The sequence below is a fragment of the Oncorhynchus keta genome, chromosome 35 (assembly GCF_023373465.1).
Source record: "Oncorhynchus keta strain PuntledgeMale-10-30-2019 chromosome 35, Oket_V2, whole genome shotgun sequence".
Classification (NCBI taxonomy): Eukaryota; Metazoa; Chordata; class Actinopteri; order Salmoniformes; family Salmonidae; genus Oncorhynchus; species Oncorhynchus keta.
This window is the reverse complement of record NC_068455.1, coordinates 52,457,902-52,472,067: the sequence shown is the minus strand read 5'-3', so window position 1 is coordinate 52,472,067 and position 14,166 is coordinate 52,457,902. Positions and strand designations below refer to the sequence as shown.

The window sequence follows — 14,166 nt, the reverse complement described above, 5'->3', positions numbered from 1 at the left end:
TCAAGACTTGAAAATGGCTGTCTACCAATGATCAACACCCAAAGTTTGAAGAGTTTGAAGAATAATTTGCTTATATTGTACAATCCAGGTGTGCAAAGCCCTTAGAGACGTACAGAGAGACTTACAACTGTAATTGCTGCTAAAGGTGATTCTAACATGTATTGACTAAGGGGAGTGAATACTCGTGTAAATGAGAAATGTTAGTATTTCATTTTCAATTTGCAAAGATGTAAAAAAACTGTATTTTGCACTGTATTGAATTATTAAGATATCTCTCAATATTCATTTTCATAATGGCACGTCAGTTTCAAAAGTCAAAGCTAAGTTGGGCTTGGTTAAAACCATGGATGGGAAACCAAATGGAAAGCTATAGATAGATTAACTCTCCTGTTGGAGGTCCTGCCAAGCCAATTGTTGTTGTTTTCTGATAGTGGATATAATATGGAAGATCTGATATTGCTTCAGAGGTACAAATTCTGTATATTTTATAAAAGGTTTGTCTTTGTTGAAAATTGGTTACCATTGTAAGAACATTTCCAAGACAAATACACAACGCAGAGGATGAGAGGTCAATATCGTACTAAAGGTCAAGAGGACTAAAAGTCAATAGAGTACTAACGATCAATGGAAATATTGTTTTTTCTGTAATAGGGGATTATTGAACAATGGGTCAGAGACATGGGAGGAATTTCACTCCGGGACTCATAGCTACATGGCAAGATCTCATTGGTCTAAAATTGTTTATACATTGAATCTGAAATAGCATACTTGTTATTTGTCCATTGGCCCAGTTTTATTGCAAGGAATTCCAATTGGTCAACCACAGGCTAGGCCTGGGTTATAAACTACATCCTGTCCCTTTGTTCTGTGGAGAGACTCACGGAAGAGAATCACTGAGGACAGGGGAGAATGAACATCTACCTCCCCGCATGATTTGTTCTCTTTGATGAATAAACATATTTTCCTCCCCCTGATTTGCTTTGAGGTCTGTGTTATTGAAGAGTAACATCAACTGATAACACTTGGTGCCGTGAACCGGATAAATTGGTCTTGAACAACAACAAGGAAAAACTCATCAACTGCATATTGCTGGGTGAGTCTAGACCGATATAATTTAAAAGAACCAAATCAGGTTTAAAGTAGTGCATGCAATGAGTGATATGTGTCTGTGATGTATAAGGTTCAAGTCCTTTGTTCTGTTTGTTAAAACTTTATTATAGGGGTTCAGGTCCTCTATTAAAAGGTTAGAGTCCTGTTTGTGAAACCTTCTTGTTGCATAGAAGTGAGTTGCTAGTTGAGTGGTAATTTTTACACGTGTGGGTAATGTAAGCCTTCAACAAGCTTTTGAAGGGAACACAAGTTTTATGGGTAACCAGGCCCTACAGAAACAATGTGTTCTATAATATAATATAAGAGGTTTGATATATATATATATATATATATACACTGTATATATATTGGGGTTAAATAGATATAAACATAGAGATATATATTATACAACTTTAGAAGTTAATGTAATGCCATTATGTGAGAAAACCACTCTGGAAAAAGGCGAGACATGAAAAAATATTTTAAGTTTCAAAGTAGAGAATTGTAGGCAAGAGATAATAAAGAAATAGTCACTATTGACAAAGATGGAATATGGAATCTGTCTGATAGACATTCTCTGTATTTTTTCCCCCAAGCTTTTTGTATAACTCCTTGACAAAGACGGTCTTTAACTGTTTTAGCCGAAGTAAGAAAACAGGATGAGAAATTATTTCTGGAGAATTATGACAGGACATTGCAGACAGATATAGATCGTTTGAGAGCTCTTGGTGAACAGATAAAAACCTTGAAAGGAGAAATTCAACAATTACAGGCAAGGGTTGTAAAAAAAGACTCCAACATGTGAACCCTTTGTTCCCTCAATCTACCCTCAGGCTGAGTTGTGCAAGGATGATTGTGTTTCAAGCATCTGGTCAGCACTGCCTGGCTTTGAGTCAATAGATTCTGACAGCGATGATGAACAATGTCTTAGGCCAACCAGAACACAGGTTGTAAAAGGTAATAAATACAAACCTCCAGTGACAGTAATCACACATAAATCAGCATCTCCAAAACAGTTGGATGAATGAAATATGCACGAGAAGTGGGTATGAAAACATAGGACCATTTGAAGCGTCATAAGAAACTCTAAAATCTACATCCTTATGATGGGTTACGGTTATTAGCCTTTGTTTTGAACAACCTTGAACAACTTGAAGAAGAGGTTTATAGAGCTGTAGGTGGTGAAGAGCAAGATGTGGCCGATGATGTGGCCGATGATGGAGAGCCATACATGTTTTTCTTAAGGGTCTGACCAATGCAAGCACCGAAAGTGTTCAAAAACCGAAAGAACCGTTTGTTGAATTTGGAGAAAGGTTTAGAGCAGAAGTGGTTAAACACAGTGGGTTACCCAACATGTAAGATGAAGATGCACTCAATTCCTCCAAAAATGGGGCAATCACACATCAGCTGATGCAATCCATACATGATGATTTGCAAAAAAACTTTTGTTTCCACAACTACGGACTGGGAGAGACCAAACTATGGCGACATCATCAACAGGTTGTCATGACGAGACAGAGACATCATTCAACATAATATGTCATCAGAGTTTTGCAGGTTCTGAGTGAAACCAACAACATTATTTGTTCAGCAGAAGAGAAACCTAGTGAATGTCATTATTGCAGGATTTCTGGTCACTGGCAATGAGAATGTCGGAAAAGAAAACGTGTTCTTATGAGGAATTGCCAGGAGAAGCAGGGTCCGTCTAAGGGAAAATGGAATCAAGACAAAAGCCCCAACAATACAATGCTGATGCAGAAATGTAAGAAGCTCTCTCTGGCTCAGCATCAGAGTTTGCTGGATACTGTGGAGGGAAACTTAATTAGACCCCCTCTTACGTCTCATCTCAGCTGGTAAACATCTGAAATCGGATGGAATATACAGTGGGGCAAAAAATAATTTAGTCAGCCACCAATTGTGCAAGTTCTCCCACTTAAAAAGATGAGAGAGGCATGTAATTTTCATCATAGGTACACTTCAACTATGACAGACAAAATGAGAAAAGAAATCCAGAAAATCACCTTGTAGGATTTTTAATGAATTTATTTGCAACACGGACTTTCAACTCCCTCCAAAGATTTTCTATGGGGATGAGATCTGGAGACGAGCTAGGACCTTGAAATGCTTCTTACGAAGCCACTCCTTCGTTGGAACCAGTGTGCTTGACAGGTGTTGCCCCACCTTGCACAAAACAATATCCCATTAGCAAAAGTAGTGATTAAAGATCTACGGGACATGAGTGTAGTTGAAAAGACACATTCTGCCGACATGCTGTTCATACTCTTTTGACAATGAATTGAGCTGCACAGGTCACAGCTGCTCGTTGAACGTTGTTGGAGGCTCCTAACATCATATGACGTGACACACCATGTAATCCAGCTACTCTGGTGCTTTCTCCATATACCACATTACTTGAACACGACTGTTGTGAGTTGGTTTTGGATCAGCTCTCTGATGGGTTTATTAAGAGCCATCTTAGGGAAAATGCTGACTTTATCTTATACACAGACGGTTCAAGCATTGTGGAGGGGTGTGTGAGGAAGTTCAGGCTGGGCAGTTACTACAATGGACAATGTGATAGTGACAGGGACGTTACTGGCACGAACATCAGCACAGGTGTCGGAATTGGTGGCTTTGACTGAAGCATGCAAGCAGACTGAAGGAAAACGCTAATATCTACACAGACTAAAGGTATGTTTTTGGTGTTACCCATGATTTTGGAAAAATATGGAAAAGCAGAGGATTCATAACATCACTGGGATGGCTCTACTGAATGCTTTGCAGTTACCTGGACAAGTTCCAATTTTGAAAATGAAAGCACATGGAGAAATCATGAACAGAGAAGTAAAATAGGCCTGGGGAATAACTCCCAAGGGGGGGGGGGCATGACGTAATACCAGGACATATGTAACAGAGACATTAGGGCCAATATGGGCAGGTCCTTATCAAGTTTTGCTCATAGCGAGGTCAGCAGTAAAAGTCCAGGGAAAATCACGATGGATACATGTCACTTATTGCAAGGTTTTCCATTTTGATGACAAAGTGGAGCCTGGAGAATTAAGAACGTATTGATACATAAAGAACTTACTTACCAATTTGGGGCCAGTCTCGGGTGAAGAAGCATAGTAAGATGATCAGAATCTGATAAGCTCCTATGTTGTACACCGCAGTCATCATATTAGGGAAATCAATTTCTCTTAAAACCAGGACATGTTACTTTCACTTTTTTGTTTCCTTCGTTACAGGTTATGAGAATCTACCATCTGAAGCTGAAGCAATATTCCTTGATCCAAGGACTGTACCTGAAATGATACAAGATCACTGGTGAAGTGTTCATTAGATAAGTCCTTATCAACCAGTGGAACGGAAGAAGAATTCCTCACTTACCGGCAGACTGTCAGAAAATAATCTCTAATAGTTATCTATATGGGACTGATACCAGTGTGAAAGAGCTGGTCACTTTTAAATGACTTGGTGAATGATTACCTTGCCAATAGGACGATTGAATATTATTTTCTTGTGGACAGTTATTTTTTTGTATGAATTTCCTCTTAATACAGGATGTGGTAAGGGACATCATCATTACACCTGTTAATAACTTATTTTCTATAACTTTGTTTGAAATCTATTTCTTATTGTAACAGCAAGTAAAATACGCCCTTTGTTTTTTTTGTAAAAATGCAAGGTGTTTAATGTACATGATTTTATGCTTACTGCTAATGTTTTTTATACTCTCTATTTTTTCATGTTTTTTTTTCTTCAACATTTCTTTGTTAGGAATATTTATTTTTAAAATGGTCTAGAGGGAAGTGTAAGAATATTCCCAAGATAAATACACAAAGCAGAGGATGAGAGATCAATATAGTACTAAAGGTCAAGAGGACTAAAAGTCAAAAGAGTACTAACGATCAATGGAAATAGTGTTTTGTCTGCAATAGGAGATCAATGATCAATGGGTCAGAGACGTGGGAGGAATTTCAGTCCGGGTCTCATAGCTACAGGGCAAGTTCTCATTGGTCCAAATTGTTTATACATTGAACCTGAAATAGCATACTTGTTATTTGGCCATTGGCCCAGTTTTATTGCAAGGAATTCTAATTGGTCAACCACAGGCTAGGGCTGGGTTATAAACTACATCCTGTCCCTTTGTTCTGTGGAGAGACTCACGGAAGAGAATCACTGAGGACAGGGGAGAATGAAAATCTACCATCTACCTCCCCGCATGATTTGTTCTCTTTGAATAAACCAATTTTCCTCCCCCTGATTTTCTTTGGGGTCTGTGTTATTGAATAGTAACATCAACTGCTAACACCATGATGACATAATCCTGTGGGTGAAATTTCACCCTCAAAACAACAGTTAACATTGATAACATTTTAGAAATCCAATGTATTTTCCACATCGATTCCACATCACTATACGTTGACAAATTACATTGAAAGAATGTTGATTCAACCAGTTTGTGCCCAGTGGATGGTTCTGATCAAAAACGTTCAATTCACGCTTGTACAGAGATTGCAATTGATTGTTTTTTTATTTCTCTTGCTTGTGACCAACTTGTAATACAATAGGAGAAATATGTGAGAAAGTAACATAGCGTGCATATAAACCTTAGTTTAGCTTAGAATCATGCATTTTTATACTAGTTTCTGTATGTCAGTCAAAAACAAAAAGTGTGTTGGAAAGGTTTGTGAACATAATAGCATCAGCATTAGCAGCTCAGCTGTTAAAATTTGTGGTTTAGCTAGATATTTTCCCTGTGAGAAACATCACTATAGGTGGCATGGTATGATATACTACTGTTGTAGTTCTCAGTCGAAAGCTGCCTAGCCCTGTGTATCTCTCACTGAGGGCAGTGGAGGTGATAGCTGTAGGCTGGACAGTATACCCACGAGACCTTAGAGAAGTGAGAGGGCCTCCTCTTCCCTCCTCTCCTTTCTTTCCGAGGTGCTGGGAGTGTGATTGGGGCGAGAGGGTGAGTAGGGCGATCAGACGAGCTCCGACACTCAGGAGCGAGAGGGCCGGGGTGTGGGTAGCAGCTCAGGACTAAAACTTTGATGGCTCAATTGTAGGCCAGACTGGGTGGAAGAGCCAATCAGGGCAATTCTTCCAAGCAAAGAGGCATGTCTTTGCTCAGACAGATATGTGATCTCTGGTTTTATCTACCTGAATGCTCAAACATCAAGCGTCACTCTGGGGAGAAAGGAGATATATTACTTTATTCTTTCTTTCTTTCTTTCTTTCTTTCTTTCTTTCTTTCTTTCTTTCTTTATTTTTTATTTTTTGCCATTTTCCATCCATTCTACAGTTGTAGTTACCATTTCGTCATTAATGTCGGGCATGTTAGCAGTCAACAGTGGTTGCCATGACTCCATTCTCTTTTTTTTCAGTGTATTTTTTGCTGAAATTAATATTTTTTTCTATGGTTCACAAATAACATGGACAATACACCAAATGTCTTGTCTCGGTCTGCATGTACTGTTGCTACTACCTTAGCACTGACTTCATATGGATTTGTTACGATCCATGGCAACAAGCGATTTTTTGTATTGACATGCATTTCAGTGGTGAAAAGGGCAAGGGACTCACAAAAACAGAGGAATGGCTGACATGATGTATTTGATACAAGATGCAGATTTTACAAGATTCCTTCTAAACCAGACAAGCAATTCATTATGGGGATCCAACATTCCAATCAACAGAACTATATTGCTCTCATTCTTTCTCCCTCTCTTCTCTCTATCATTTTGTTTATATGTCTATCTCGATTCACACTATACATGTTTCTGCACATATCTTTGATTAGATTCATTGATGCCTTGTTTTATATTGAATTGTAGTCTCATTCAATGCAGTGGGGAATTTCTCATACAGTATATTTTGAAAGTGCCTACAATGCCAAGCACAACCAGTGATTATATTCTATTCTTCCTTTACAGGAGAAAAAGAGCATTAAAAGTAAGCCATGGTTAAAATAACATTTTAAGGGCGGGGCAGCATGCTTTCTAGATCTGCACTTCACCCCCTCTTGCTTGTTTTTTTTTCATACTTCACATCTTTCTGGTCATTGGCAGACCACATCTAACATGGCATCTGTTTACTGTAACCCTGGCACTGGCAGCTTTTAACATCTCGCTTTTAACTTAGAACTGAGCTTGTGAGGTAGATTGTTCTGTCGCATAAGATATATCGTTTCTGTCACTCGTCTGTTATTTTTTAATCTGTTTTTATGCAAAAAAAAAAAATCAGTAAGTAATAATACTAAAAATTAATAGTACCGGTAGCAGTTGTGGCATAATAGTAGCTCTATTGGTGATATTCATTGTACACTAGTTGCAGTGATGGTTTTAGTGCTGTATTCAATGTATACAATGTATCTTTCAGAACAAATAACATGTACTGTAGTTAATCTTATTTTCCTTCATCTGTCTGGTAAATGATTAAGGCCCGTTGTATTAGATGTGATTGACTAGCAGGCTACCTAGATCAGACTGTGACTATCTCTAAATAAGAAATGGGCTGATATAGAGCTGGTTTTCACGGTCTCTTTAACATACTCACACATGTCTACATACAGTACAGCAGCATACGCCCACATACAGAGTAGATAGCATTACACATCATTAGACAATGGTTTAGGAGCAACACAATTTGCACCCGCCCCACATTTTGAAGCATGACATTATTTCAGCTATGACTCACTGTTTTCAGTTTGAGATGTTGTCGTCATTCGGTGCAATGTTCTTTTTTAACTTAGATTTTGTTTGTTTTGTTCATGTGGTGTGTGTTCTGCATGAAAGAAAAAGCAATTGTATCAATTAAATCTAAATACATTTGCCAATGATACAATTGAAAGCATAATGCTTACATTAGTCACCAGTAACCATGGCAACCCAACCTAATTAGATGTATTTTTCTTGTCATCCAATTTTCAACGTCGAGATGTACAGACTAACGCATCTAATGGCAGAAACATAAACTTCCTTTTAACAAATGTAATGTGTCCCATACCATAACCTAACAAACACAATTTTAAGATTTAGCATTTCTATTAATAATATGTCCCACATATGTCCCACTTCGGCGAAACGGAACACTTTCACTAACGACTATTCTCTCTTCTCCTTCCTTTCAGACACCCGGCCCTTGCCCGACGTAGCCATGACAGGCAAGTGCACCCGGGAATGCGATGAATACGGCCACTCTGACTCCTGCTGGATGCCTGTGCGCACGTCGCCTGAGCGCCGGCCCAAGACAACCACAACCCAACAACCAAAGCTTTCCACCTTCATGACTGGCGGTGGCAGCGGCAGCAGCCCTCCCGAGCAGCAGCAGCAGCATCCTGGCAGCCAGGAAGCCCTGGCCGCCATGTCCAATGGAGACCCCTCCTCCCACGTGATGCTGGGCAATGACCGCAACCGCAACCTGCTCAACAAGAAGACAGCCTCCTCCTCCTCCTCCTACGAGGGCTTTGGCTCACCCAGTTTTAGCCCACCGGGGGTTGAAGAGAGGGTGGTGGGTCACCCCATTGAGGAGATCCCTCTGGCCCCCACCGGGGAGTACAAGCCCTCACCCTGCGGCACGCTCACTCGCCGGGAGGTCTACCTGTGAGGGGGGCGGGGGAAGTAGCGCCGTGGTACATAAACATCAACAATATAGTAGGTTACCACAACGACAACAACTAATGACACTTTTTACTGTACCAAATGTACCTTGGCTGAGCAGGAAAGGTCCAAGGATAACCCTTCTCCAAGACAACAACAACAACAACCTGAAACAATGCTAAAAGCTACGTGGATACAAGTATAATCCTTTTTAGATTTCAGATTCTGACCATATCCTGCAAGAGGAAGAAGAGGGTGGGGCTATTGGTGGGACTCAAAGCGAGACATTGGGTAACTGCTGCTGGCCGACCAATGGGAACATTACTGCTGCCTGACCAACTAATTTCCATAAAACGTGCATGCATTATCTCTCCCTGACCCCACCTCTTAAAGACTGTACTGTACAAAAGAGGATCTTTCTTTATTTTCCGCTCTTTTTCTATAACTGTACTTGTGAACTAGTTTGAGTGTGACAATGAGATGTGTGACAAAGGACCGATGTCATGCCTTTTGGGGACTTACTGACACTCCCACCCTCATGCAAGCGTCATATAGCCTACATACAGTAATGTGTCATATATCACATCACGTGTCATGACACCTTTGTGCTACTCACTCTGGATTCTGGATTCTGCATTTCAACAGTTTATGATTCAATGTTGCTTTCTCATTCAAAAAGAGACCCAAACACAACCAAACAACAATAGACTGCGAAGGCTACTAGCATGGCATCATCGTTAACATTTGGGAAAGACTAAGCTTGAACTTTCTGTCCTGTGGATGAGACTGTGTGTATCGCCTCATTCATAGGAGAATATAATTAACAAAATGGACTAAATGGAGCCAATGTGGTTGGCAATGTCCAAGCCACAGTAGTCCCTGACCCACAGGGTGAATGAGGAAATGATGTCGAAGTATGCTTATTTACTAGTGTGCATATAATACTCTCTTTGCCTCTTTCATAGACACCTATAGAAGTGAACATTGGACATATACATCGATTCAGACCAATACTTTAAAGCTCACTTTCCCCTTCTCTCTCTCTCTTGCTCTATCTTTGGATGGCCTGAAAGTTGTAGACAAAAAATACATTGGAGATGCAAGTTTCTATCTAGAACCATGACCAATCTGAACTGGTTGGCGGTCTTTGCTTGAGTTGCGTAATATGTTTGTACGTAGTTGTGCATATATTGATTCCTATTCAGATGAAAGTTTCCCACACAGACAAGCAGACACAAATTCACACAAATCAACAAACAGCTAACATGTCATGGTAGATTTGAGTTGAGTTAGTTGAGAAAAATTCTGGGGATGTAAAAGCATGCATGATAGGGTAGGTTGAGCTGGTCGAGGAAAGCTATGTTTTGACGTTTTTCCGTTAACCTTATTTTGTGTTAAGGTGTGTGCTAGAATGAGCAATAAATACCATATTGTACACAACACTGACATGACCACACTCTCCTATCACATAATGGTAAGATTAGTACTCTAACAAGGTCCATGTTCAACTACCCATAAATGGAGATGTCACCAGTGGTGGAAGTACATTTCCATATGGCACATCTCAATGAATTACAATCGAAAATACCTATTGATGTACAGTTACAAAGAGGTGTGGGGAAAAAGACACCAGTTTAGCATCTTACAAGTTAGTATGTGAGAGAAACTAAAGCATAGGAAACAACAAACTGGCATGAAGGTACATGGGAGAAACTACAGTACTACTACAAGTTGCTTTAAATACATGCATATGTGTAAGTGTATAGTGAGAGCATAGGTTGAATTGAGCACGGGTGCGACGTGTAGGCAAACGTGTAGGCATGTAGGCAAACTATTTTGGACAACCACATATACACAGAAACACACACAATATGAAGACATTGTGCCTCCTTACCCATCGCTAGTGGTCTTTTTCACTGGTGAGTAGGCACAAGGTCTTGCCACCATAACCGAGCAAACGAATATCAGATAAATATCAGATGCAATGGGAACCCTTTTGTATGTTAGCTAACCCTTTGGTTCAAAACAGACTGCTTTTTGGCAGTCCACCAATCTGTAAGTACTACTTGTCGTTCGAAGAAGTGTTCCTATGCTTATAAACTGTATACATACGTACTTTTTATTGCATGTTTAAAGGGAATTTACTTACTCAGAAGGAGAAAAACAATTGAAGAAAAATACAAAAAAAAACTTACCCCGTGAACATGGATGTCCATCTTGTTGCTTGCTTTTGTTATACCTAAACTGACATTAGCCATGTAGTATGACTTAGTATATCAGTTTGAGGAGGAAGAAATGTATGTTTATTTAGCATATTTCTTTAACTTTCCATCATATTTCTTTGATTGTTTCTTTCATTCCTGTCAGACAAATTTCCAGAACGTTCCCCATTCCGCTGAACAAACCTTACAGTTATAACATACCTTCAGTTCAAGGTTGCTCACCTGTAATGTCTGAACTTACATAGTACAGTAAGACGATTTGCAACTTTGTACTGGCATTGCATTTCCATCCCCCCTTTTCTCTCTCTTTTTTTTCTATTTGATATACAATAACAGTCAGAACCGTGGAAATAATCATCTTTATGTGTTTTCTTTTTTTATCATATTTTCTGTTGACAATTTGTATATTTAGAGTGCTTCTGTAAAAAAAAAATGTTAAAAAAAACTAAACTATAGAGTGAATTCAAAATATGCAATTGTGCCTTTTTATACCAATTGGTATGATTCAATGTAGGTTTGGAATGGTACAAAACCAGTTATGCTGACATGCTTTCTAAAAGTAGTGGGGATGGTATTTATGTCAAATTTTAAATAACTCCAGAAGATTCTTATACGATAGAGGAAAAATACAATGACTTTCTGGCTTCTCCGGATGTGACCAGTCAAATGTCGGTAAAAGCCTGATACAGTAGATACAGTGTGGTACATTGATACAGAGTGGTCTTGATGTGGTCTTTATGTGGAATGTTCAAGGTATGAATCTCCATTCCTAGCATAGTGTGGTTTCATGAACCAAATTACAACTTTTTGTACTGCTTAATATTAGTAATAATGACAATATATTCTAACAATTATTATCCTATGGTGTTCTGCTAATGTACATGTTCAGTGCAACAACCTTATGTGCATGAAACACTCTTCCGGATTAAACACATTGGGGCTGGTAGAAGAAAAACTTGGAGACATTTGACTGTTCAGGATGCGAGGAAGCCTGGAATTGCTAATATGGAGGTTGAAAAAAGTTGCAAGGTAGAGATGCTGACAGAATACACACCTCAGGATGTACAGCAACCCCTAATACACACTCACAAACACACATTTACAGCACATACATTACAAAAAAAATTAAACAAAGTATTGGAAACAACAGAGAAGTAGTGTAGTAGGTTCTCGTTGTGTTATAACATAAAGGAAATTGCATGTCTTTTCGAGAAAGACCGAGAAAGGGATATAGAGGTAGGTAAGTGTTATATATATGAGCTTTTTTGATGAACTCTTTACTCAAACATTCAATATGCTACTTGTGCTTACTACTGAATGTACAATATTATCTGATAGAAAAGAAACGGGGAGAAAATCAATTGGTCTTTCCTTGACCTGGTAATCCACAGATGACTGTCAAGTTTGGTTTTTAGAAAAATATATTTAAAAAAGTATATTTTTGCTACCTGAGGTGTATGTTTAGTCAGATCTCTCTTCTATTAGTTGTTCAGCATTCACAGTCTGTGATGAAATTTGTGATATTAACCATAAACTATTTGTCCTGCGACTTGGATGTTGATATGGAAGTTGAGGAAACAGTTTATCATTGTTTATTATGATTCACTATGCACGCAGCTTAGCTGAACATGGCAAAATGTATTGAACGCAAGCCCACTTCTATTTATGAAATCTTTTACATAATGTAATTTGCTTTTGTACAGGTTTCTGTAAATAAACTGCTTGTCATTTTCGTCTGTGCAGAAATTAAAATATAACATGGTTAAAACTATATGGTATATATTGGTTTGAATTAGTGTGGTTTCATACAAGCCATTAATCAACCACTTCATATTATTATTATTATTATTAGTAGTAGTATATGTTTTGTTATATACTGTATACATACTAGTGCACTGCTAGCCAATCAAATATGCATACATAACCTCAAGGGAAAAGTTTAATGTTATAATAGAGTGAAACACTGACCTTTGTATGTGTGTGTCTGAGCGTGTTTTTGTGTGTGTGGGTCTGTTGGTCTGTGTCTGCCAGTGTGTGCCCATCTGTGTGTGTGTGTGTGTGTGTGTGCTATCTGGCCCATATGTCTGGGTGATATATGAGGCGACCACAGGCCAGGTAATTAAGGATCCATTCCGTTCAGTTCCCTACGCTCTGATTAGCACCAACCCCAGCACCAATGGTGTCTTAATAGAAAACTATAATGCTCCGTAAAGTTACATCTCCAAAGTTCAATCATTTGGAAAACTTTTTCCTCTCTCTCAACTCCCACAATGGTGCTTTCCAACATAAGAGAGTGGTGTGATAAAAAGTGTTTGCAATATAGCTGTGTTATATGTTCTGTGGGGTTTATGCTCCGTGTGATGACTCATAGGACTCACATAGAGTTGCTCTCTGCATTGTGTCTGATTTCCCCTTTCTGAAAAAATGTATCTGTCTCTGTATTTTTTTAATTCTGATCCCTTTTCAAATATATTTCCCAAAAATGTTGTTTCTGTGATCAAATGAATACAGGACACATTTGTTTTAAAATATGTTGAAATTCTAATTGCATTTATATTGCTCTCTGTGGCAAGCGTGGAAAAATCAGCAGGAAAATATACATTTTCTATCCAGGGAAAGGGAAATTAAGACAAATTAGAATGAATGTGAATGTAATTAATGTTTAAGCAATGCATTCCAAGGAATTGTTGTGGAAGACTATTTCTATGAATTAAGCAGGGCTTTGAACATGAACAATTCCATGCATAATGTATGGAGTTATAGTTTGCGAAACCACAGTTACAGAAAAATAAATGCCATTCAAGCTCATCGTGAAGCTGTTCATAACTGACATGCTGTGCAGTACACTTACAAACTATTCAATGTTTTTCCCTTTACTGTTTGAATAACAAGATTAAGATGCCACATCCTTAGAATTGGTTATTTCCATGGTGATCAATTAGGCAAATCCATTGGTAATCAGGCATTCTATATATATATATATATATATATATATATATATATATATATTTTTTACACCAATAGCATCAAAACAGAGCTTATTTAGTTCTTCCACATCCATGTATCCAACACACTGATTTCCTGTGTGGGACTCGACTCAGGTCTAAGATAGAGAGATTGCCCTACAGTATGCAACCTCCAGTCAGGTTATTTTGTGAGATACATGGTGTAGTATAGGGATGATGTTATAAGCAGGAAGGAGGTCCTTCCTGAGTTCCTGTCATGTTCCTGGACCAACCAGGGCAGAGATA

The 14,166-nt window shown here is 38.6% G+C and overlaps 1 protein-coding gene across 6 annotated transcripts in view; it reads left to right on the top strand.

Moving 5' to 3' along the window:
• LOC118368620 (protocadherin-7-like) overlaps positions 1 to 13,730 on the top strand; it is a 230,006-nt gene extending 216,276 nt beyond the window's left edge. For 3 of the 6 annotated variants that reach the window (XM_035752884.2, XM_035752882.2, XM_052495731.1), the window contains one exon: positions 8,225 to 13,730. In XM_035752884.2, coding sequence (XP_035608777.1) covers positions 8,225 to 8,700 — 476 coding nt within the window. In that variant the 3' untranslated portion in view covers positions 8,701 to 13,730. Of the gene's footprint in view, positions 1 to 4,334; positions 5,354 to 7,028; positions 7,048 to 8,224 lie in introns of those variants that run through there. The other 3 variants (XM_052495732.1, XM_035752886.2, XM_035752885.2) reach the window with 2 other exon arrangements.
• Positions 13,731 to 14,166: the final 436 nt, after the last annotated feature.